The sequence below is a fragment of the Sabethes cyaneus genome, chromosome 1 (genome assembly GCF_943734655.1).
Source record: "Sabethes cyaneus chromosome 1, idSabCyanKW18_F2, whole genome shotgun sequence".
Taxonomy (NCBI): Eukaryota; Metazoa; Arthropoda; class Insecta; order Diptera; family Culicidae; genus Sabethes; species Sabethes cyaneus.
This window is the reverse complement of record NC_071353.1, coordinates 151808223-151834650: the sequence shown is the minus strand read 5'-3', so window position 1 is coordinate 151834650 and position 26428 is coordinate 151808223. Positions and strand designations below refer to the sequence as shown.

Here is a 26428-nt window from a genome sequence, read left to right as displayed (position 1 = left end):
GCTGGCACAAAAATGACCCCGTAAATGAATTCTTTCGTCTGCTGTTGGCTACTGAAGACTGAGGCAGAGCAAAGGAAAAAGTTCGATTAGTCAGTCAGTTCAGTAGTCACTCGGGCCCGTTCATGTCGATGAAAAATTTTACGTTTTAGTTTCTCTTTCCACGATTGTTGGTTTTATTTATGTGATTTTTCGTCTCATGTTTTTATCATTAGATTAAGCAAATCTATCGTGCGAGTGACCCGTGTGATCAACATGCGATATTCGGTTGCAGTTGCAGTCCATTGCTGCTAAGTGCCCCAGAAAAGCACTGGAAATTTTTTTGTTAAATAGTGTTGAAAAAATTGTGCTTGCTGGCGTAAAAGTTGCGAGAGTGAAAAAATAAAACGGGAATTGAGTGATTGGTTTATTGGCCTCCGTGGCATAGCACCAACCAACTGCAGCGAAAATTATCCACCCATCACAGCTGGTGTTTTCTTGGGATACATATAGATTGGAGCAGCAGCCGCAGCGGGGAAGGCATCGGCTGTGTGCATCGAAGAGTGAAACCTGACGCTCGATTCGCTCTGCCGATTGAAGAGGCCACAATTAATAATCTAGGAATAAGTGCGGAAATCTTGTGCGCGGAATAGGTGTTTTTGCTGGAGTGATAGAGGGATTTTGACCGTCTATCTCGAGGGATGTGGAGTCCGACGCATATTCAAGTCACGGGTGAGTAGCGGAATTTAATATTTATCAAAAACAAATCCATATCCTTGGGAGAATTACAAAACTGTGCTTCAAATAGGGCATTCATTGTGCTATCGTCCCTGAAGGGCAATGGAGCGTGGTGGTAATAGTAGCACAGCGAAAGCGCGTGATGGCCACTATCACGTGTAAAATTATTTGCACTGTTTCCCTACTTTCATTATTCCAGGAAAACAAATCGCTCTGCCCATCACCGCCCCGTCTCGAACCGGTCGGTCAAGCAAACCTCCCCTCCTCTATAGTCATAAGTGCCGCTATTTTTGCATTGAAACTATCGCCGCAGTATAAATTTGCAACCATGTCAAACTAAATGCATGTATTATGTTGAACTGCTGTTGCCGCTACTGTTAAATGCATGCAAAGGGACGGAACGGATGGATAAATCAAGCAAACGAAGTAAATGATGCCCTCAAGAAACAATTTCACCGTCCATTTACCAACAAGCGGAGTAGTGGTCAATCTTTGCATACTTCCGTCTGTTGTGTGGAGTGTATTGACCGCTTCTGGGTTCAATTTGAAGGACTTGTAACGATCCGTTTCAAGCAGTTTATCGATAAGAAGTCTCCGGTTTATCGGACGACATAAAAAAATTCAAACTGACTCATATGCTACCTATAATCGGGTCATGCCCGCATGCCCGATGATGATTCAAGCGAAAGATATCAACCGTAGTACCGCCCACAAAGCGGGCGCCGCCGTCGCCCGATTGCCTGCCTCGTCGATGTGACGTTACGAGCGGTTATGCAGTTATCTAAGGAATTTATGAAATGTTGCTGCCAGCCATGCTCTTGCATGTGCTGTGCGGTTTTCCATTGTCTTATGCGGCGGCGGCGGCAGCGGTGCCGGCAGAATGGGTGATGGGAAAAACGAAGCTTAAAATAGTAATTCCTTTATATTATATTTGCACGTTGCACGTTTTTGGCCTGCCGGCCCGCCGCCAGTTGCGCGATCCACGTGAGCTCGGCTCGGGCTAGAGAATGGAATGAAAATTCAAATTGAAATCGGTATGATCGGTTGCGCAGGTTTGTAGGTTTCTTTCTTCACCACTTCATAAGATTGATTTTGAGCATAGGCAGAGATACCTAGCAGCAGTGAACGGTAGGTAAACGTTTCTAGTTTATGCGCGAAAGGGAATAAACAGTTTCACATTTCTGCAGAGTCAGAAAATATTGTTTAGTTTAGATAGTTCGAAAGTTTCGCCAGAACTGTTATCTAATATTATACCTATCGATGACAGGAAATACAATTCATTTTTGCAATGCTTGCTTAATATTTATTTTAAACGAATAGGACCGTCTATTATACACAGTTTTTGATTCTACGTTTCAACTTACCCAGTTTCCTGTGAAACAAATCTAACTGTTTCATCGCAAATTAAATCATCCATTCACTGATCATCACGCTACATTACGTAACGGTCGTAGAAATGGAATGATTGTTGACATTTTGCCTACGGCCAACTGCGCTGTGCAGTCTTCTCGGCATATGCGCAGTTTGTACTCGAAACCTAGCTCGAAACAAGCGGAATCAGTGAAGTTGCTTCACTTGAGCAGCACACAGCAGGCGGCGGGATTATTGTTATTCGTCAAGGCAGAGAATGACTGTCGGTGCAAAACAAATTTTGCCAGTGAGTGCTTTGATTAGTGATACAAGTAAATATTCTTGAAACTTTTCTGAACTTCAACACGATGTGTTGTGCAGCAAGCTGATTGAAGCTTTTGAACAGTCATCCTAGATAGATAGGTAGTATCGAATTACAATTTCTATTTTTAGTTTACTACCTACCGATTGTCCAGCTAGAAGCAGGAAAGGTGCACTATTTGCAATATTTGCACGTTTCAAAAATTATGGTTTGTTTGTTTGTTTGCGTTGCGAACGTCACTGGTGGCGTTTATCAACGTGGCAAGCAAGTCGTGTATAAAAACACTCGGTGTATCCGGTAACTCTACTTTGCACAGAAACTAGGGAAATATTTTCTGCTATTGCTATTTTTAATGATTCAGTCCGGACTCAATTATATATTCCTAAGCGTGATCGCTAATGGATACAAAGAAGTTTCTCCCATTCGAACGTCTTCCATACGCAAGAAACTTTTCATGCTAACTTTACTTTTGTGTCACCGATTCAGCAGTGAAAAAATTATTGGCCACAGTATCGATTACTCTGGCGTGCACAGACAGAGATAGAAAGTGGGGCACCGACTAGAGATGGTTGAGCCCTGGGTTTTAGGACCAGAACCTCAAAAAACCGTAATTTTTCCGAAAATATTGTCTATTTTCATAATTCCTGCACATCGTGGCTTTATGCCACAGGGTTCCGGAGTTATTCCGATGTTCCTTGGGGGACCGCAACGTGGTTTTTTTAAATAATTTTGTCAAATTCTTGAAATTCCGGAGTTCCACAAGGCAGCCATCCATGCAAAAATGCAAACATTATTCTGAACTGTTAGCAAAGTCTTGCGCTGACCTGAAGCCAAGCAATGTTTTGTATCTCTCATCAACAACTAGTGGCCTTTGCAGCTCAGGGCATAACAAACTGTAAGGATGTTGGCAAACGCTTCCCGATTTCGTTCCTGATGGTACATCTCCAAACGTTAGAACACCGTAAAACATCTTGGTATGCTTCTTGATTGCCTACTGACATTCAAAGATCAGGAGCCATATTTTGTTTCGAAGATCTCGTCTCAGTGAGGATTCGTTTTACTGCTTAGTAAGGATATCTATTGACCCAAAAGTCTTACACTGTGCCTTAGTGCGTTCTGCGGTCGGATATTCATCTGTCATATGGGTGCCGCTTTATCAAAGTAGATCAACCTTTGGTTTGAGCCAAGATTTTGGAACTCCCCCTATCGAAAACTGCGATCTTCAACATAACCTTCGTTTCTAACTTGTAACTGAACTTACATCATCTTTGGAGGAGTACTAGATTTGTGTTGACTAGAGTAGAACCGGTCGTTTCTGGTAAGAACAAAAGACTTTCCGTCATACTTCCGAATCATCCAGCGATATGGCAATATTACTTACTTACTTACTTACTTAGGTGGCTTGCCGTCCTAAGACAAAGCCTGTTGAACAAAGTTTCTCCATGTAACTCGACTGAGGGCTACCGCTATCCAATTCCTCAGACACCGAGTACTCTCCGCCAGATCTCGCTCCACCTGGTCTAACCATCTTGCTCGCTGCACTCCTGGTCGTCTTGTTCCTGGCGGATTTGGGGCGAACACCATCTTTGCAGGGTAGTTGTCCGGCATTCTTGCAACATGCCCTGCCCATCGTATCCGTCCAGCTATAGCCACCTTTTGGATACTGGGTTCGCCATAGAGCTGTGCGAGTTCATGGTTCATCCTTCGCCACCATACTCCGTTCTCCTGTACGCCGCCGAAGATCGTTCTTAGCACTCGTCGTTCGAAAACTCCGAGCACTCGCCGGTCCTCCTCGAGCATTGTCCATGTTTCATGCCCGTAAAGAACAGTCGGCCTCACAAGCGTCTTGTACAGGGTACACTTTGTCTGCTCGACCGCAATTGCTTGTGAAGCCCATAATAAGCACGACTTCCGCTGACTCCCCAGGCACTAGCATAAGCAGAAAATCAATCGCTTCTTATTGACATATCTGGCATCTTTTACTGCACGTTGCTGTATATAAGCATTTTGGGGCCATAGCAGATATTTTGCCAAAATGGCATTTATGTAGCTTTGAAGGTGATTTAAAGGCTTATTGTCTTGCATTGGTAATGCCTATTGGTTACCTAGGGAGTGAACCAAGGTACACAAATTCGTCAGTTACCTCAAACTCATCGCCGTCGACCATTATACTATCGGCCAAGCGGTATCTGTCGGCTTCGGTTTCGCTGGCCAGCATGTACTTTGTTTTTAGACGTATGAATTAAGGTTACGACGACGTCTGGCTGCTTCAGCCACGCGAAATCTAACCGAGACTGGCGTCGGTACCGAATGTTATTCACAACGGAGAGTTTTTTAGGCGCATCCTAACCATCACTAGGTAGTGGTCCGAGCGCACGTTAGCGCTTCGATAAAATCTTACGTCGATAATGTCTGATAAGTGCGGACAGTTGATCAAAACGTGGGCGATCTATGATTCTGTCTAATATAATGATATAGGTGTACTTGTGTAGGATTCTGTGCTTTTTTGAAACAGCACTGCGGCTCTAAGCTACTTGTTCGCTATTGAACGATCTTCTGGCAGTGGACTGTATGGTAGCGGTAGCGAAAGTCTCGGTGAGAAAATTAACTCTTCATATAGCGCTTATAAGCGCTGGGGGTTGACTTTGCTCGCTCTCCTTTCGATGATACTTGCAACCTTTGGAGAATACATCGACTGCACGAACAAATCCATCGTCACCAGGGTAGACTGCCACGATGCGTCCCGATTTCCAGTTGAGGGGTGGTTGGTTCCGGTCATGAAGCAGGACGATCATGCCCTCACGAACATTGGGCATCTCTCGTAGGTTCTTCTTTCGGGGTTGCAGGGTGTTCAGATAATCTCTGCTCCAAGCACGCCAAAAATGTTCAAGAAGGAGGAGTTGAAGATGTTGCCAGCGCGTCAAACGGGGAAACCTTGACGTCTTCTAAGGAGGGCTCAGCTGGAGCGATGAGTGGTCGTCCGATGAGGTAGTCAGCCGGGATGATAGCCCGCGGATCCGCCGGGTCATTCGAGACGGCGAATAAAGGACGGGAATTCAAGACGGCCTCTATTTGGGCCATAACAGTCGAAAGCTCGTCAAATGCAAGCTTCACGTTGCCGACGACACGCTTCAGATGTGTTTTACAGGATTTCGCGGCCGCCTCCCAGAGGCCGCCGAACTCCGGTGCGTCTGGCGGGATGAAGTACCACTCGATTTCACGGCTGCGACAAAAGGATTCGATGGCGTTCACGGTCTGCTGATTCTGGAACTGTTGGTATAGGCTGTACAATTCATTCGCATCTCGAATCTCGGATCTCGGATTAGTTGATTAGTTGTAGTTGGGTTGGTTTGGAAGCATTTCACGCATCGACGGGTGATGAAACGAATGGTGGATCGACCTTTCGGGAACCAGTACCTTTGGCGAAGGGCATTCAGCAGACCTGTTTGCCCAACGTGAAGAAGTTCGATGTGCATCTGCTGGATGAATCGATGAATCACCGGATCCTTATCCGGTAAGATAATTTGATGGCGACTTTCAAAAAGTAGTAGCGATCGGTCAAGTCGGTCACCAACACGGAGCAAACCGTTGGTGTAGATAGGACGAAGATTTCCTAACCTCTTGCATGGTTCGTTGTCGAGGACTCGTTTGATTTCGTCAGTAAAGTGTACATGCTGCACGACGTGGATGATGGTTTCTGTTGCACGGCAGAGCTCATGGACGGTCAGATGGGGTCTCAATTCTCGGTCGGCTGGATTCTGCTTACGGCAATCGTCAGCAAACCGACGAATGTAGCCAACAATTCGTTGTAGCTTGCGTAAATTGCTGTAATTGGAGAAGAATGAAGGCATATCTATTCTTACATCGGAGATGGCGACGGCAGCTTTCAGTTCCGGTAGCGCTTCCTCAGGTATCTCGTCTGGAATAGCAACTTCGTAGCACACCACTTCAAGGTAACTCGGACCATGCCAACAGAGGGTGTTGGTTGCCAAATCTTCTGGAAGCTATCTGCGAGAGATGACATCGGCTGGATTCTGATGGGATCGGAACTTGCCTGTGTGCTGCTGGATCACTGCGACTCGATTTCGGACGAATAGCTGCAACTGGTTGAGGGGTTTCTTTAGCCAGGCTAAGACAATCGTACTATCGCTCCACAGCACAACTTCCTGAAGTGGCATATCCAGGGCTGGCAGTACCTTCGTCAGTAAACGGGTCAACAGGAGGGCGGTGCACAATTCTTTCCGTGGAATGGTGAGCTCACTCAAAGGGGCCAATTTGGATTTACTGGTGAGAAGACGAAGCCTTGCCGAACCATCGGCAATAAGAGTCCGTACGTAAATGCATGCTCCGTATGCCGCTGTGGAGGCATCCGAAAAATCATGCAATGTCGTGGAGGTGCGTTAGGGAAAGTTTTGCCACTGCTTGGCAATAGTTTCATCCACCGGGTCGTCCCAGTTGATTTTAAGCTGCCACAATTTCTGCGCGAGGAGTTTGGCCGAGACGATAACCAGTGAAACCAGTGACCGGTGAAGGGGGTCGAAGAATTTAGCGATCTTGGAGTACATCGTTTCGTTGGTGCTTGTTTCACAGGTGGATTCGGATGATAAGCGATCTTCAGTGTATCGGCGGTTGGGTCCCAACGCAGGCCTAACACCTTTATGGTTTCGTGCACTCCTTGCTCCCCCGGAGTCATCGTCTCACGTTCATCGATAGGAATGTTCTCCGTTAGCTGCTGGGAATTAGAGCACCATTTCCGTATAGGAAAATCTCCTCGACCTAGCAGTTCCTTCAACTGCTCTTTTGCCACGATAGCATCTTCCACCGAGTCAGTTCCTGACAGTACGTCGTCTATATAGGTCTCCTCCTTTACAATACGAGCGGCGATCAGAAAGTTTTCGCCATCTTCCTTGACGAGTTGTACCAAGCACCTGGTTGCTTGATAGGGGGCCGATACGGTACCGTAGGTGACAGTGCACAACTCCAAGACACGCAAAGGCAACAACAGCTGCTCTCGCCAGAAAATTCGAAAGAATCGACGATCCGATAGGGCTTCGACTACTTGACGGTACATTTTACAGATATGCTACCTTGAATTTACGGAATCGTAGCATGATGTGATGTAGATCGTTTGTCGCTACTGGACCGACGTGTAGTACCTCGTTCAGCGAAAGATGCGACGGCGAAGATTTGGCACTTGCGTGCCAAACGACACGGCATTTCGTGCTCGAACTGGAAGGTAGTAGCTCTGCTGGTTTGGTGGGTCTTCAGATTCCTTAATTTCCCGGCAGTTACCGAGAGCCTCGTACTCCCGGATGAAATCCACATACTGAATTCGAAGCTCTGGGTTGCGGACGAGTCGTTTCTCCAACATCAGAAAACGCTTCAGGGCCAGAGCACGACAGTCGTCCAGGAGGGGAAGATCAATATTGAACGGGAGCTGGACTATGAATCTTCCAGATTCATCACGCTGGTAGGTGGATAAGAAGTGGGCTTCGCATGCTATCTCTTCGGTCGACAGGATGGGGACGTCTGCTACTTCCTCGATTTGCCAAAACTGTTGAATGTTCCGCTCGATGTCTGCAACCGATGCGTGGACGTACTTGGGAGAAACGTTGGATGCAAGTGGTGGTTCTACGATGACGCCAGGTGTTATCCACCCAAGCTATGTGTCACGCAACTGTGGTAATCCATCTGCTAGGCCTAGTTGACCTGGCTTCAGTAAGTCAAAAAATAATTCCCCATCAATCAGCAAGTCCACTTTGTCGGGTATGTGGAACTTGGGATCGGCAAGGACCAGTCCTTCTGGGATCATCCAATGGGCGAGGTTGATCTTGGGAGTTGGAATTGTCCCAGTCACTCTTGGAGTTACCAGACACTCCAGGCTGGCGTGGAACGTTGCTGGAGGTAGCGCAGGCTTTCGATGTGGTTAACTGCTTCATCAATGAGGCCATGAAGTTCTTTATTGGCGGCGGAAGACAACTTTATCACTGTCAGCAGTCCTCGGAAGTGGCTCTCCACAATGGACTTTGTCCAGATGATACAGTTTTATGGCGTCTATATCACCCGAATTGGCCATCAGATCGGTAAAAATGGCCTTAAACTTCGGCCATTCCGTATAGCTTCCACTCAACGTTGGAATTGGCATCTTGAGGGCTTGTTGCTGAATAATCATTTTTTGACAAACCAAAATCGAACAAGTAATAAACATCATTAAAACGACTGCAGCAAACTACCAGCGGGTTATTCATTCCATAGCAGTTCGATGAGGCAATTGTCGAAAGAACTCAGTTTGGCGCATCACTCGGGATGGCGTGTTGCAGAGTATATCCGCACAGTCGGTTTTTCAATGGAGTTAAGCGTAAGGTGCAAGTATACGGTTATGGCATTGAAGTTGAATGAAATAAATACGCCAAAAGCTTACTAATGGGTTATATTTTAATGCGTTTTTTCGGTGGTGCAATTTGATGTGGGACACCCTTTATTAATTTTTATGCATGCTTGTGTGTACTGGGGTTTTACCATTTTTTCAAAGCTTGCTCTCCCGCTCGTTCCTCGCTGCCAGTATTATCCCATATTATAGCCGTCCCTGACGAGGACCCATTCGCTCCTCTAACCAGTACACTTAGCTATAGAAGGGACTTTTGCACTGTCAAGAGGCTTCAGCGGGTAATATAGAAGTCAGCATGAAGGAAGGGTAAATGAAGGGTTCTGAGAATAAACCTATGCTGAAGTCACTTTACAACTAGTGGTCTGATTCTACTATTGGAACCCACGACCACCCGCTTGTCAAAGCAGATTCGGTAACCTTGCGGCTACGGAGCCCCCTACCCATTACCTTAGCGGAAACAAATAAAGATCTAGATTACTCCCTTGAGGGACATCGGAAACATGCGTAAATACCCCAGAATCAGAATGGAAAGCTGACCAGAGAAACTATATTTTGAAGTAGTCAAAATAAGTATTTTAACGACTCTGTATTCTAAAATACTGAATTTCAACTTTGCAACAATCGAAGCCTTGCTCAAATAATATTATACGAATAATCCCCTACTTATGATAATGTCACTGGATTCCAATCAGTCGCGGTTATGAGCCAGGGTATGCCTTCCGCTTGCAATGGCCGGTACTTCACCAAGAAGCCAACATAGCGCTAAAAGCGACAATTGTCAACACTGCTAGTCAAAAGTGACCTTCAATATGTTTTCGAATGCCACTGCAATTGCGGCCACGAAAGGAAACAACCGAAACTTCTCGCAAAAAAGAGAAAATCAAATAAATTGAACAAATCAGACTTGGCTGATGGCAGTAGGTATGGTTGCCAAAACAACTGTTCACACAAGCTAACGAAAAGATGATGATTAATAAACATTGTTGTGACTTTGTGAGGATAACCACGACAAGTGGGCGAATGAATTAATGAATGATGAAGTCATTGCCGGCAACGACAAATACAGTCATCATAGCTTTTACAGCTGAGCTAATCGTACTCCATAGACCCAAACAGAATAATAACCGTTTGAATCGAATCAATCTAAATACTAAACAAAGAAAGCGAAAGGCTTTCCCAGTTACTCTCAAATCTAATGCAAGAAGATTTAAAATATTCTCACCTTGTACTCACTGTAAACAGCAGTAGCGGATTAGGGAAGTGACTTTGCCATGATAAATTACAAATTTCACAACAATACCATTCACGCCTGTCATCCTGCAGTTTCAGGGAAACCGGCCTTTGTTTACCGTCGAGCGTCGACGTCGTCAGCTAACGAACCATTTCAAGGCCTGCTGTAATGAGTGAGATACCCAACTGTGCGAATGTTTTATCGGGAGAAATTGGGCGCAAGCTGGTCATCATCAGCTGTGGTGGCGAAATGGCCAGCAAGTAAATGATGATGGATGATGGGACGGTACGGTCGGGTGCGGAGCAGCGCAGTGCAGGCTACAGGGTGTGATGTGGATATGCACGAATGAACGAGGAGAAAATAAAACCATCAAACCGCTGCGCTGCGCCGCTGGCTGATGGACAAGATCGGATTTCAGCGGCGATGTGAATTGAATAAATTTGCTGCTGCTGCTGCTGGCATGGCACGATCACCCCCTAGATCGTCGAGCTGTCCGTCCGTCCACTGGCCAGTCAATGTGCGGCGGAATGGAAGTGTGCCACGGTTATTTGCAAGTATAAGTGGTAAATGATGGGAACGGAAGCTTATTAAAAAAAGTAGCATCTGAGGGTCTCTGACTTTTAGAGAAATTGTTGTTGGAACCTTTTGTTTTGAAAATTTGCAATAACATCAGATTATTCTGTGACGAAAAATAATATAGGTCCGGCACCATTTCCTCAATACAAACAAAAGCGATGAGAAAAATAATTGGGTTTTCAGACTTGACTCGAAATAAAGATGTTTATTTACAACCAAATCTAGTAGGCTTAAAACTTCCAACTGTGCTGTGAATTAAGGAGAAAATTTGATCTGACATTTCTTAATTTTCTTTATGAGTATAAATTCAGTATTCACGCCAGAGTCCAGCTGCATTTTTTACCGATTTAAATACTTTCACGTCCTGTTGCCACTATCGTTTTATTGCCATCCAGGAGAACAGAGTCGCTAGTAGTAGGTAATAATATGTTATTAACAATTATGAAACGTTGAATTGCGTATCTATTTTTGGCGTTGGCATCACTCCAGATATACGCCCGTTGCCTTGGTAACATACAACAACGACGGTCGTGGATTCGGAATCGCAATCGAAACGAAGTAAAGTTTTTCCTATCAATTCAAGTGAACAGTTTGGGCAAAATCTTTGTAATATCTTACTAAATAACTGGTAAATTAAAGTTAAGTCGGGTGGCAAATTAAAGTTTTCTGTGCCTCAAATTAAGTTTCGCGAGTGATGTGACGAATGGAACGGCCGAAATAAACTACAGAAAAATCGACGGCGAAAAAGTGAAAATATAGTGATGAACTTTAATTGGGCAGAAATCTCAGTATTTAGTGTAATTTATGCTCCAAAAAGTAATACAACCTATAGAATGCAATGTTTAGTGCTTTAAGTTGAACTGAACTTAGTTGAACTAATTTTATTTTTTTGTGATGGTTTCCCGAGTCTATGGGAGCATGTTGGTACACTGAAGAAGGGAAGGGAAGGGTGATATTCGGTGCCATACTGACTGCCATAAATGTACTCAAGGTCTGTCGATAATAACATTTATCGATATAGGAAACATCTCCATTTCAGTGAATATATTCTAGGATTCGGAAGAAGAAAAATCTACCTGAGGAATGAATGGAAGAAGTGGCTTGTCCCGTCTATAAAAAGAGCGATTAGTTTGATTGTTATGATTATCGTGGCATTACGGTGCATAACGCCCTCTACAAGGTGCTCTTCTAGATCTGGTTATGTTGTCTATTGGGGATAATAATAGAATTAGGAAGACACCCACAAAAGCCGGCCAGGAAGAACCAACGAACTGTGCCACCTCCAAGATCATGGCCGTACGTAGTTTTTTCTTCCAGCATAAACAGCAAAGTACGCCTGGAGGTCGCCAAATCAGGTTCACAGATCGTGGTGTTCTGATCGATTGTCGGCCGAAGCAGCCAGACGTCGCCGTAAACTGCGCGCATTCACTCGAAGCTGCGCTGCATGAAGCCTCTCGCGAGGACTGTTGGAACACCAATAAAATAACCATTAGCATTGTAGCGGAGAGCTTGGAGGCTTGCTGATTCCGGAGGAGCACAAGTATGCGGAGTTGGAGCGGCTGAATCGCTCCCGAGAAACGCGAAAGTTCTACCAGAAACTAAACGGATCCCGCAAAAAGGCTTTGTGCCGCTAGCCGAAATGGGTCGCGATAAGAATGATAGTATTTTGACGGACGATCGCGAGGTGACCGCAACGCGGAAAAGCACTTCAATGGACACCAGAATGGCGTCCAAGCGGCGGGGAGAGTAATTTTGAGGTCATCATGCAGCTAAAGAACAACAAATCGGCTGGGAAATAATCCAATTAAAGATATGACACTTTGGTTTAAGCCTTAAGGCAGACAGCCAACTACCTCTCTAGCTTTGCACCCAACTACCTTTGGAGTCTTGGCAGAGTAGTTGAAGTGTACAAAGCAGACGAAGGGAAGGTTCGGTTGCGAAGGTCAGGGCCAGACTCTGGCATGTATGAGAGCAATTTTTAAAATGTGTGTCCTATCAATTTTTGCCGATATTTTACATCACAACAAGCATCGTGCTTGGGAAATTGAGAAATCGTGGAGAAAATGGCTCCAAGAAAGATTTCAGTTAAATGTTCAATTTAACTTTCGATCGACTGGTGCAAAAATATTGAAAAAATCAATCAGGAGTCACTAAGTGCTGAAGACCACAGTTCGTGACGCTCGCATTTTTAGATTTTTTGGAATGACACTCCACACTACCCTCCCGTAAGACGTAGACCCACGTCAAAAACACTATACAACACAGTCCATATTCCGTCAACATTCAGTGTAAAAGCGTATGCAAATGCTATTTCAAACACCTCCCGTCTAGCCCGTCCCGTAAAACGCCGGTAACAATAGTAGGTAACTTACCCACTTGAGAAAGTGAAAGTATTTACGCGACTCCCAAAATAGCACCCGCCATTAGCAAGGCCTCTCGCGTCCAATTTAGATCGTCGTCTATGGGCGACGACATTTTCGTCAGTTTTTCTCGGTTAGCCAGCCACTCAAGATGCAGCTAATCAAATTTTGAAATTAGATTCGTTTTACCTAGGTTTACGGCCCGTTTACCTAGGTTAGAGCCGCGCAACAATTTTAGTGGCATTTTTCGCACTCGGCTCGAACCTCCCTCTGATTTGTGGTGGAATGGAAAATTGCTTCAGAAAAAAAACGCTATTGTCATTTTGGTGTCTCGTTCAAAGGCTTCCTTATGGCGCGCTACCACGACCACGGACCACGGTTCATGTGGTACCATTTTGGATTACATGATGATAATAATTGCGCATTCTTCCGCTGCGAATGCCCCACCGCACCGCCACCACAAGCGATGCGACCGATATGGTGATCGTAAATGTCGCTCGCCTCGCCGCCGCAGTATCGGGCGTGCTCGATTTCGAAACTGAACGAAGTTACGAACGACATTTTTCTTTTGACAATAATTGCATTTTTTATCTGTCATCATTCGGCGGCTTGCATCGACTACCGGTTGTTTGGTTGTTGAGTCTGGCCAATCACCGGCATTCCATTGCGTAAAAATGAGGAACATTTTTGGATTGGACTTCTCTAACGCCCATTATCAGAAACTTTAGCCGCTTATTTGGATTCATAATCTTTCAGCAAGGTTATGTTTCGCCGAATGAACTGGCGATAACTTTAAAAATTAAAATTTAATTAAATAAAACCGCTTTTTTCCGTTCGGCATGTCTGCAATCGGCCCGGCAATCCGTCTGTGCAGTCAATGAGACTAGTGTAGTTCCATTCCATTCACTTTTCCGACTCCGTTGGTTCGAATACAACTAACATCGCAACTTCGCAAGTACAAGTGTATGTTCAAGCATCCGGAGATACTCCATTCCATATAGAGAGGGTAACGCCACTGCGCCTAGAATAGAAATACCAAACAGGTCACGGCAGTTTTAATAGCTGCAATCTGTCGCTTAAAACGCACCCCGTTTTTCGAAAATAATCATTACAAGGCAAGTAAGTTCACTGAAAAGAAGAAAAAAAAACACTCGCACCAATACGGTGCCAGCGCCAGGTAAGGTAGTTATTAATCGTGGGTGGTAATCACGTTCAAAGTGAAGATGATAAAATTTTTGTCACACACAGTTGATTGATTGTTGCTGGTATTGGTTACTATAGTGACGCGACTGACTCACCACACGGCACACGGTTTTGATATTTATTTAGCGAACGGCGCAGCGTCGTTCAAGGCCAACTTTGTTCAAGCGCGGCGATGAACGCATAGAGCCGCGCCGCGGCAGCGGCAGCTGTTGCGAAGAGGAATGTTTGTTTGGAAATCAAATTATTTCCTCTTCAATTTTTTTCTGCTTCTTAACTTTGTTTAGTCAATCAGAAGTTCCGTTGGTTGGAAAAGCTGTTGGTCCGCTGGCTGGCGATGCCCGGAGCCCGCCGTTTATTGCCCTTCTAACTGTACCTACGCTGCAGGCAAATTAAACTGACCGACCAACCGACCGACCGACCGGCCTGGCGGGCACCATGAAATCAAACACAATCTGTCGCGATGGTTTATTGCCCATCCATGCCGTAAATGTGAAACGGAATGCTAAGTAGGTGGACCTAGAAGCCTTGCTTGCTCGCTATTTGCATCGCGATTAGATCGGACCTCAATCGCAAACGGATGTTCATGCATTTAGAAACTCATTGGCTAATCTCTTTCGGGTTAGCAATTAACATGCAAGAATCAGTGTTGGGTGTGATTGGAGTTCTACTATTTTTTTAAGCAGATACGTGCTGCCCGTATATGTCTCAACTCCATTCTGACGGCTATTCTGTTGAAATAGGTTCAGGGGCCAGTAGGACAGGACACAATTTTCCATGCTTTACCAGGATACTGATGCCTCAGTCACAGGAAAGTGGAAGAAAGTACCGGAGGAACACATCAGCACAGCCTGCGTTTCCTTTGAACTATGAACTTACATAAGTGGCTACGTTCTAAGGCAAAATCTGATGAACACAATCTCTCCAATTCACTCCGTTTTAAGACTACCGATCATCAATTCCTTGGACACCGTGTACTCCCCGCCAGATATCGCTTCACTTGGTTCAACAATGTTGCACACTGCACTCCTGGTAGTCTTGTTTGACTACCGCATTTGAGGCAAACACCATCTTTGCAGGGTAGTTGTCCAGCATTCTTGCAACATGCCCTGCCCATCGTATCCATCCAGGTTCAGTCACCTTTTGAATACTGGGTTCCCAATAGAGCTATGAAAGTTCATGATTCATCCTACGCCTCCACACTCCGTGCTCCTGTACGTTGGAGAAAATCGTTCTTAGAGCTCGTCTTTCGAAAACTCCGAGCATTCGCTGGTCCGAGCCTCAAGCTCCGCTCCGATGCTACTGTTTAGCCCACTTAACTCTGTCTTGTAGATTCAAGAGGTACAATGTAGATCATTTTTCCAAATTGTCCAGATATTTCTGGACTTGCTACCAGAATTTGCAATGACGGCTTTGCGATGGACACCGATAGGAGATGCGATGGAATCGTTACTCAAGGGGCTCAATAGTCAACTTTTAAGCAAGCTTCTATTTACATCAGTAAGTTGTAGGACTCTTTTGGTGTTACTTACTTGCTTATGTGTCCATGTCGGCCGGTCCGGCAGTACAAAGGGATGAAATCAGAGATCTCCACTGCTGACGGTTACACGCCATGGCTTTTACCTGTCGCCAGGACAGGTTCTCGTCTACAGCCCGGATGTCGTTGGCTAAGCTGCGTCGCCGTGAGCCCCTTTTTTTTTTTTTTTTAACGAGTAGGGAAATCTGCTATCAGACACCTGAGAAGACAGCTCAGGGAGTGGGGTTTGGTATCCCGTGAAGATCATGAAGATCCAGACCCACTAAAACCCTACTCGAGTCTCCAGCCTCAATCCCCCCTGGAACCACCTTATCGGTATTACTTCAGGGAGGGGCTATTGTGCTTAACGCACGCTCTTAGATAACTACTGGACTATGGTAGTTAGGCTGTTTATTCGCCGTTGATCGGCTTTCCAGCGGTTTTGTAGCTCAAGTACGATCTGGGTAGCAGCCGCATTGACCGCACCCCAGACGTCCGAGCTAGAACACATCCTTTGGACTAAGTTATCCGGAGTAGTGTCCTGTCCGCTAACTGCCATCATGTTGCTTCTCACGCCCTCGAAACGAGGGCATATGAAGAAAGCATGTTCTGCAGTTTCCTCAACGTCCGCACATTCGGGACACTCGGGGGACTCCGCATGCCCAAATTTGTGCAGATACTGTCTAAAACAACCATGCCCTGACAGAATCTGTGTCAGGTGGAAGTTGACTTCGCCATGACGCCTGTTGACCCATCCGGATAGTTCCGGGATAAGTCTATGTGTCCACCGGCCTTTTGACCATTGATCAGACCATGCCCGCTGCCATGTGATCATCGAGGCCGATCTTGTGGTACTCCGTATGCTTCTAGCTCCACGTTGGTTGAAGCACTCTACGTCCTCGCTGATGATGATACCAATAGGCATCATACCCGCTAAGACGCAGATTGCGTCATGTGAAACTGTGCGGTACGCACTCGCCACTCTTAAGCACATGAGACGATAGGTGCTTTCCAGCTTGGCTAGATAGCTTTTGGTACCTAACGCCGATGACCACACCGGCCCGCCATACCTGAGTATGGACTGGACCACGTTGGCTAAAAGCCTTCGCTTGCTGCCATATACCGCAGAGCTATTAGACATCATACGAGACAATGCCGAAATAGCTGTGGAAGCCTTCTTGCAGGCATAGTCGACGTGGCTCCCGAACTTGAGCTTGTCATCGACCATGACTCCAAGGAGTTTTAAGAACCGCATTGACGAAATAGTGCAGTCCCCGACACTGATATTTGCTTGCTGCACCGACTTGCGGTTGTTAACCACGATAACCTCCGTTTTATGATGCGCTAGGTCCAGTTTCCTGGATCGCATCCAATCTTCAGCAATGCTTATAGAGTGGGCAGCCGTCAACTCAACCTCTCTGATAGATTCACCGTAGACTTCCAAGGTGATATCGTCCGCAAAGCCGACAATCGCCACCCCTACCGGAAACAGCTTCAACACCTCGTCATACATGACGTTCCACAACACCGGGCCCAGTATGGAACCTTGCGGAACCCCTGAGGTGATTGGAACGCATTTCTGACCCTCCTCCGTGTTGTAGCATAGCACACGATTCTGGAAATAATTTTCCAGAATTCTGTACAGCGACACCGGCACTTGGACGTTCCGAAGCGAGCTGGCTATGGAGTCCCAGCTAGCGCTATTAAACGCATTTCTCACGTCGAGCGTGACAACTGCGCAATAACGAATACCTGTCCTCTTGGGCTGGATTGCCACCTCGGCTGTCTTAGTGACAGACAAGATGGCATCCACCGTAGATTTGCCTTTTCGGAAGCCGAATTGGTTCCTTGACAGACCGTTTGTACCCTCCGTGTACTGTACGAGTCTGTTAAGGATAACCCTCTCCAGCACCTTGCCGGCAGTATCGAGTAGACAGATCGGCCTATATGACGAGGGGACACCCGGAGGTTTTCCCGGCTTCGGCAATAGGACCAGGTTCTGTCGCTTCCATCTGTCCGGGAAGTGGCCAGCTTCCAGGCATCTATTCATTACTGCCCCGAATAATTCGGGAGCCTCTAAAATAGCCGCTTTAATGGCCATATTCGGGATACCGTCTGGCCCCGGTGCCTTGCTCACCTTTAGGGATTTAGCGATATCAATGAGTTCCTCGTTCGTAACCGTCACTTCCTCCCCGACCTCCAAACCGCCGTCGCCCACGTTACTTTGGATGTTCGGCTGGGAGGCCGACCATCCTACGCTATGGTCTGAGATACAGGAACGTCGGCCGTGGGGCGACTCAGCGGCCTGGGGCCAGGGCCTTGGCTCATGGCGCGGAAAGAGGCCCTCGATGATCCGCTCCAGCATCTCTGGCGATTGCTCAGCGGGCGCCATCACACCCTTGGTCTTTGCCATTACGACTCTGTAGGCATCACCCCACGGGTTCGCATTGGCACTAGCACATAACCTTTCAAAGCAGGCTCGTTTACTAGCTTTTATCCCGCTCTTAAGCGCTGCGCGTGCAGCAACAAGTGCTACTCGACATTCAGCCCTGCTTTCATCCGAACGAACTCTTTGCATAATTCTCCTCGCACGAAAGCACGCTCCGCGGAGTTCCGCAATTTCATCTGTCCACCAGTAAGCCGGTGACCTGCCATACCTAGGACGACCTTTCCTAGACATGGTAACATCACACGATCGCGACAGTACCTCAACCAAATGATCAGCGTTCGGATCGGGCATACCGCGATCACCGCACTCTCTCCGGATCGCTTCCACAAATACTTCGGGATCGAAGTATGATGTCTTCCATCCACGGGTGGTTGGAGTGTTGGCCCTACTCGCCGCCAGCGTTGCCAACCGGTTTTTACGAAAATCTGGAAAACGAGAATAAAAATGTCTGGCAAAAATCTGGCTGTCATTTGGCCTAATGGAAGACAATGTTTGAAAAGCGTCTTTTTTTGTCTGATTAGGCATCAAAAAGTCTGGAAAATTCAGATAAATCTGGAAGGTTGGCAACGCTGCTCGCCGCCTGCCGCCTCGTTATCTGACCGACACCATAGCAGACCGCCTGATGGTCACTGTGAGTGTAGCCATTATCTACCCTCCAGTCTCCTATCAGACCAGGACTGCCGAAAGTCACGTCGATGATAGACTCCGCACCGTTCCTACTGAAGGTACTTGTGTTGCCGACGTTGGCCAGATCTACGTTGAGCTTTGCCAGAGCTTCAAGCAGAATCCGACCCCTATGGTTCGTGCGACGACTTCCCCACTCTACCGCCCAAGCGTTAAAGTCGCCCGCCACAACCACCGGCCTTAAACCAGTCAGCACAACTGATACTCGGTCTACCATCCGCGTAAACTGCTCGATAGACCAACTCGGCGGAGCATAACAACTGCAGTAGAACACTCCACCCACTTTGGCAACCGCAAATCCCTCGTCTGCAGTTGACACAACCTCCTGAACCGGGAACCTGCTTGTTGTCCATATAGCCGCCGTCGCAGACCTATCCGAGACCCAGTTGCCGTTTCCGGCAGGGACGCGATATGGATCCGAGACTATGGCAATGCCCATTGCTGACTCAGAAACTGCTTGGTGTAACAGCTGCTGAGCTGTGCTGCAGTGGTTCAGGTTGAGTTGTGTCACTTGCACTATGAACGTGGCTTAGTCGCCGGCACACCGGCCGGGCACCTTGGACCTCCCGTTACGTGCTTTGCGTCCCGTTTACCGGTACAGATCAGGCACTTAGGAGGCTCCGCGCAGTCCTTTGCTTTATGGCCAGCACTGCCACATCTCCTGCACAACTGGCTCCTATCTGGCCCCTTGCAGTTCCAGGCTTTATGTCCGTGCTCGAAACACCGGAAGCAAGCTTCCGACTGCTTGGACACGCTCAGTGGGCATACCGACCACCCCACTTTTAGCCTAGCAGCTTTCAGGGCTTTGTTTCCGTCAATCAGCGGAAGTCGTATGGTGGCTACCTGGGTCCCGGCCGGACCCTTGCGTAGGCGAACCGCCTCGGTTGCCACCACCACTCCACTTTGCTCTTTGAGAGCTTGTACGACCTCACGCACTTCGGTGATCTCGTCCAGGTTCTTAAGCTACCGTGAGCCCCTGGGTCTGCCTCTTATACGCTGTCCTTATGGATTCCAGTCGAGTGCTTCTCTGCAGACCTCGTTCGCTCCTTTCCTCAAGGTGTGTCCGATCCACTTCCACCTACGTTCACGAATTTCTGTTGCTATCCACAGTTCATGACACCGACGATGGAGTTCCTCATTGGATATCCAGTTGTCAAGTCACCAGGCACGAATGATATATTGCAGGCACCGGTTAATGAATACCTGCAGTTTTTGCGCTGTCTCCACCACTGAGACGCACCACGTTTCGCAGGTATACAGCAGTACGAATTTAACGTTTGAATTGAAGATTCGGGTTTTCGTACGTAGAGTGATCTGGTTTGAGCGCCATATGTTTCGCAGACCTGCAAAGGCACCATCGTTAGAGGATTCCAAGGCAATCCTCGATTTGGTCTATTGTCAATTGCTCCAACTAATATCTCATCCATAACGATGAGAAACAGAAGCGGTAATATAATGCAGCCCTGTCTCACGCCAGCAGTAACCCTTGTGGGGTCGGACAAGACGCCGACGTGCAAAACATTGCACGAGAACGCCTCAATGAGATGGACTAGCTTATTTGGAACTCCTCTACGCCTAAGTGCGCCCCAGATGTTTTCGTGGTTGAGTCGGTCGAACGCCTTTTCCACGTAGAGAGTCCTGGAATTCGTTGATCTGCTCCAATATAATGCGGAGCGTTGTCTTGTGATCTACACATGATCGGCCAGCAAGGAATCCAGCTTGCTGCCGCCGAAGAGCAGCGTCGATCTTCTCCTGGATCCAGCTGAGGATTACCTTACAGAGTACTTTGAGAGTAATACAGAGCAACGTGATGCCACGCCAGTTACCGCATTCAGTTAGGTCTCCTTTCTTAGGGACTTTGACCAAAATGCCCTGCATCCAGTCCACCGGAAAAGTTGCGGTTTCCTATATATTGCCGAAAAGCTGATGCATCATCTGGGCTGACAAAGATGGGTCAGCTTTGAGCATTTCGGCTGAAATAAGCGGCACCCAACTTTCCCCTCCCGTCGTTGGACACGTGCGACGCGCAAACGTATCTAGGTGGGAGCTTGAGAGAGCCAGAGCTATGTTTGACGCTCCTTCCAGGTAACTCTCTCCATTTCATACCCTATTGCACCTCTATAATGACTAAATTTCGCTGGTCACTATAAAGTATCTATTCTCATCTTGTGAATAAATTCTAAAGATCTTATTGTTTGTCGTATTCACTGATACTGACCCAAACATAACACGCATGTAAACTGATTTGGTAGCGCGTCCCCTGTATGATTGCTAGGTAATCGTGAGCGTGGCTGCACTGGATTTTTTCGAGTCCGGTAAATTTAATGACTTTAATGTTTAAGTCCCGTCACATTTTACCAAACAAAAGCAAAGCTGCAGATTTCACCCATTTTTCACAACTCAACTGGCACTCTTCTCTTTTCTGGGTCGACCGATTCGGCGGTAGGTTGAGCGAGAGTTGCTTTGATAAAATATTGAAGTGGATTTTGGTTTTGGCCGATTGTTTCTTTAACATTCCCTCGCCGGTGAGCCGTTTTTTGTGTGACCGTGCGGAATCATGGTACCGAACTTATCTACCAGAAATATGCATTACTTTTATTGGGTGTTAATCGTCATAAAGAAATAAGTAAATCTGTTTTATAGCATAGCAGCCCAGCATAACCAGGGAAAACCCCGTAAAACGCAACATACCTATATAGGTACATCCTACTTTTTTCATGCCACTTTACAGCTTGTGTTTGCACGTTTTTACTGTTAAACTCGTTTAACTACAAAACAAAAGGTGTCTGTTCCATCGGTTCCATTCATGCCACGTCCGATTTTGCCGCTACACAACCATTCAATACGGGCAATATGTTTGCGTAATGGATTTTTTCCCGACACGATTAGCGCAATTTGGTCTCAACTGCTGAACTAGGTACTAAATCTACGAATTTCATGTTGGGTTGGAACATCCTACAGCTTACAAACAAAAATAATTTTTCTATAATCACCATAATCACTCACTGAAAATGACGAAGGAAAACTGACGTTTTGGGCTTTATTGCGGGGTCTCTTATCCGGTTCGACATAGTAGCCTGCGATTTTCAGCCAACAACTCAGCCAAAACTTTCTGACGTTTCACATACCTAGACAGCGTCTTATTTTTCAGATTACTTTTGACCGACAATCTTTATCAAATGGCGCAAAATGTTTACAAATTTTTGGACTGAAAATGACAAAAAAAAATATATTTTTATGCCCCGTCACCCATACAAAAACACACCAGTTTTCCAAATCCAAAGTGCGTTCCCCCCTGTTAATAAAATCACAACAAAGGCGACGGATACAATGACAATGCTACTAATTTAATGCAATCCCAGTTTTATTATCTAAATTGCAATCCGGTTGAAGAGCAATTTGCACAAGAGAAGTGGGAAATTGTAAGTCTGAGCCTGAGCAGGGTACATATTACAGCCTGGCCTCAAGCAGGCAGACAGACTCGATCGAGCTCCTGATGGTAAGCGTGCCGGCTGATTGATGAATTACGACGGCGGCTGTCAACAATCTTTGTTTCCTACTAAGCGCACTAAGCTTTCGTTTTTTGTCTTTCTTGAAACCAACCGAACGGTACACGGCGGCCGGAGGCCGAAACGGAAACGAACCGTCAGCTCTCCACTCCACTCCACGTGCGTTCGTCAATAGCTCTCTCAATGATAAATACCTGCAAACCGGCAATTTGTCCGAAAATGCATCCATTTTCGCTCGTTTTGCCAAATTGTGTAACACAGCAATTGTTCAATTGTTTTTTTTTTCCTTTCATACCACGCTGCCATTGATCCGTAGTCCAACGCGCCAAAGGTCTGCTGATCAAGGGTAAACATGGCACAAACAACTGCTTCGTCATCATCGCCCTTGGCAAGGACAAATACCAGACCTCGGTCAAGGAGAAGGCCCCGGATGCGGTAGAATGGCACGAGGAGTGCGAATTGTGAGTAAACTGCCACCTTTGTTCGGGCCCATATCTGATTTTGTTGTTATTTTTAGGCAAATCCCAACGCAGGGCAATCGAGCGGAGCTCGTGCTAACGGCCCTGCACCACAACACGCTGGGAATCGACGAGTTTCTCGGTCAGGTCATACTGCCGCTCAACGAGATGGACGTGTACGAGCGGCCCCGGTCACGGTGGTTCAAGATGCAGAGCAAACCCGGCAAGGAGAAAAAGAAAGAACGCGGCGAGCTGGAGGTTCGGATAGCATTCACCGTGAAGGCAGGTTCGCTGACGGACCTCAGCAAAAAGGAGAAGAACAAAAGCTCCATCAGCAATCTGGCTTCGAACGTCGGTGGGTCACTGCTCAGCATCGGGGCCATTGAAAAGCGCAAAGGTTTGAAAAAGTTTGCCAAATCGCTCGGCTCGAAAGTGCACATCAGCGGGATCGGGAAGAAAAAACACAAGGACGCCGAAGGCGGCGGTCCGGATGATGCATCGTTTACCGGGAGCTATTCCAGTATCGGCACTCCGAGTGGACTTACGTCGAGACAATCGCGGCAAACGTTCGGCGATGCCGATCCGGGGGTGATCAGCGAGGACGAAGATGAGTTCGTGTTCGACAATCTGTCCCACAAAAGTTCGGGCAGTTCGTTGAACATGCGCGCAGCGCATGGCGTGGCTGCACTGAAATCGACTACGCAATCGAGCTCCTCCACGCCGGACGAAATGAGGAAACAAAAATCGATGACTCTTCCACCGTCGAAACCACCGCGGCTGCTTTCCGAACACGAACACGAAACGGCGGCGGTAACGAAAGTCGATGAATGGGAGCAAAAACTGTACGGCAAACATCTCGACATAGGCAGCACAGATTCCCTCAAGCGAAGATCATGGGAAAACTCACGGGTCATGCTGGCGGTTCAACAGGAAGAGGAAGAAGATCGGGCAAACAGCAGGAATGTTCCGAAGGAACCAGCCACGGTCGCGGCACCAGTTTCGGTAACGGCACCTACCTCACCTCTGCTGGCAGACAAGGGTCACACGGAGGACAACGCAGCGAACGACAAACCCCGGCCACTGCCTCGCGCCGGTTCGCAAGACATCGGAAAGGTCAACGAAAAGTTGGTCCTAGACAATCCGACAATCACCACCAGCAACAGTCGCAAATCGATCAATCATCCTTCGCCGAAACAGGAAAAGGACAGCAACTCATTCACCAGGAAGCTGAAGCATTTCATCAAAGACCATCGAGCGGAATCGATGGAAAACTTATCCACCGCCGCGGGTAAAAAGCAGCTAAACGGAACCAAACAGCAAACGTTCAAGCCGCACCAGCAGCACGAACGGATCATTATCGGGGGAGAAAATGGTCACCTGGGAGCGGGCGACCTTCTGCCGATGGTCGCCCGGCAGAGCAAACTAGTGACCGAGGTTTCACCGGAGCTGGTTGCCAAGTACGAGGGCAAAACGCGCGAAGACATGATGAAGATTGCGCACAATCTGGAAAACGAGGTCCACTACCAGAAGCAAAAGGTGAAGGAACTGGAGGACTATCTGGACAGTTTGCTGCTAAAGGTTATGGAGTGTCACCCGAAGATTCTGCAGAATCCGTACCAGAAGGGTCATCCTACCAAGAGGTAAGAAACCCGTTTGTGTGTGTGAGTTTTGTTCGGTTTTTCTTCCAATGGGATCGTTGGTCTTTTTTTTATTCTATTTTTTTCGGAAAGCCTAACCAAAGTTCGAAACCTTTTTCTTTAAGCTTTGCGTCTGTTTTGCTGCGTGATTAAAAACCTGGTGCCTCACTTGTTATCTCTACTTACAGTGGATGATTTGCCCTTCTTCCTTACAGTGGCATTGGTAAGCAGCTGATGGATTGCGTCTATCTCTAGAACTATAAGATCCATCCATATCCCCGAGTACTAATAGATATTCATGAAAAACAAAAAAAAAACAATTCATCATTCAACCACACTCATCCACTAACAACAGAACTGATTCCGGGAGTGTCTCTAATCGACGACCGACGGACGGCACACAGGGATGTATGTATACAACACCAATCGGACCGCCGCGAAGATCGCCAGGTCCAGGTATCGGTAGGTATCGGAGAACTTTTCAACCCTCCCATGATCCCACACGTTCCATTTTATCGTAACTGAAACAAACAAAAAAAAGACAATATTGCCAATGTTTTCTGAATACCTTTGTGATCTTAACTTTGTTTTGTGCCTTCTCAGACAAAATTTAATGTGTTGTTTGAAAAGTTCTAACACAGCAGGCACTGATCTGAAAATCAGCTACCAACCAACAGCTCTAACCGCATTTGTTGGTGCATTTTGTTTGTTTTTTATTTTTATTTTACATCTTATTTTTCCGTTCAAAATTAGTAAAATTTATCTGTATGATTTTAAACAAGAATTAACACACTCCGCTATGTTACAACGTTCCAACATTGTCCGTACTCCGCGTAAGTGTGCACTTTGTACTTGAATTGAACCTAAAATCTAGAGGTAACCATCGTTTTTCCGTTCAGAAAAATCCTCATAATATGGGCACTAACATACAGACACTCACCCACACATACATACGATACAGTTTTGTACCTTGAGAAAATAAGAAAATATCTTATAAAGCAAAATATTAGCAGAAAAGTGTTATTTTTAATCAATCAAACCGTCATTTACTAGTAGCAAGGTTAAGCAGCGCGTATTATGGCCTTAGATAGTGCATTATAGTGTTAAAATCCAACCGGATTGTATCGTGAAATCTGCATTCAAAGGAAAAGAAAAGCAAATTCGAATGATATTGTTCTTTTTGATGATCAAGTTTTTTCCCTCTCTCGCTCTGAGGAGGAGGATAAATAAACGTATATTTTACACTATGTTTGTGGAATGCTGTTGTAATGGCAGCATATTCTTTTTAGATGACATTTAACCCAAGTTACAGTGAATAAAGGTTCACGTTTCCACCCTACCGTGACCACCGATTGCCTCCACTCCTCATGTCACTCCAACAATTAGAATAGACTGCGACGCTTAATACAAACTTTAAGCTTAATACAAACTTGTACAGCGGAAGAAGCATAATTCCCGAAACGCAGACGATACCCGGATGTACCGAGACTAGTGACATGGAAATTATCAACCTCTCACTGCAGTCGTGATATTTCCACCAGCAGCGTACACCAGTCACCGCGGTCTTGCATCCTATCCGTAGCAAGTACATCATATCCGCCGCTTTCCGCAGAACAAAGGGATGCAATCAGAGACACCGTCGACGCTTACCTGTCATGATTCTCACCTGGCGTCAGGACAGGTTATCTTCGACAGACCGGATGTCGTTTGGCTAAGCTACGTCGTCACCATGAGCCTCTGCGTCTGCCTTTTCTACGTTGTTCTTGCGGATCCCAGTCGAGTGCTTCTCTCAGATCTCGTACGCTTTTTTCTTCAAGGTTTTTCCGATCCATTTCCACCTACGTTCTCGAATTTCATTCTCGAACATATTGTACGAGAAAGTCTCGTACTGAGCCTCTATGAGATGAGTTAGCTTATATAGAATAACTCTACGCCTAAGTGCGTCCCAGACGTTTTCGTGGTTGAGCAGGTCAAACTCCTTTTTCAACGTCAACGAACACCCAGCAGAAGAGCGTCCTGGAATTTTGCCTACGA

The 26428-nt window shown here is 46.5% G+C and overlaps 1 protein-coding gene across 2 annotated transcripts; it reads left to right on the top strand.

Moving 5' to 3' along the window:
* Nucleotides 1-95: 95 nt before the first annotated feature.
* Nucleotides 96-25631, top strand: LOC128745681 (rab11 family-interacting protein 5). Of its 2 annotated transcripts, none has more exons than XM_053842769.1 (4): nt 96-708; nt 22616-22760; nt 22817-24397; nt 24583-25631. In XM_053842769.1, exons 1-4 carry the CDS (start codon nt 678-680, stop codon nt 24587-24589), a joined length of 1764 nt encoding a protein of 587 aa, XP_053698744.1. In that variant the 5' UTR covers nt 96-677; the 3' UTR covers nt 24590-25631. The 2 variants fall into 2 exon arrangements, with proteins under 2 accessions (XP_053698744.1, XP_053698737.1); XM_053842762.1 differs by having other exon boundaries at nt 24520-25631.
* Nucleotides 25632-26428: the final 797 nt, after the last annotated feature.

Bases quoted from the DNA above. Each gene is read 5' to 3' on its own strand.
- LOC128745681 (XM_053842762.1), top strand. From the start codon at position 678: ATGTGGAGTCCGACGCATATTCAAGTCACGG. The intron at 709-22,615 runs GTGAGTAGCGGA...ATTGATCCGTAG, and splicing joins GACGCATATTCAAGTCACGG to TCCAACGCGCCAAAGGTCTG. The intron at 22,761-22,816 runs GTGAGTAAACTG...TGTTATTTTTAG, and splicing joins TGGCACGAGGAGTGCGAATT to GCAAATCCCAACGCAGGGCA.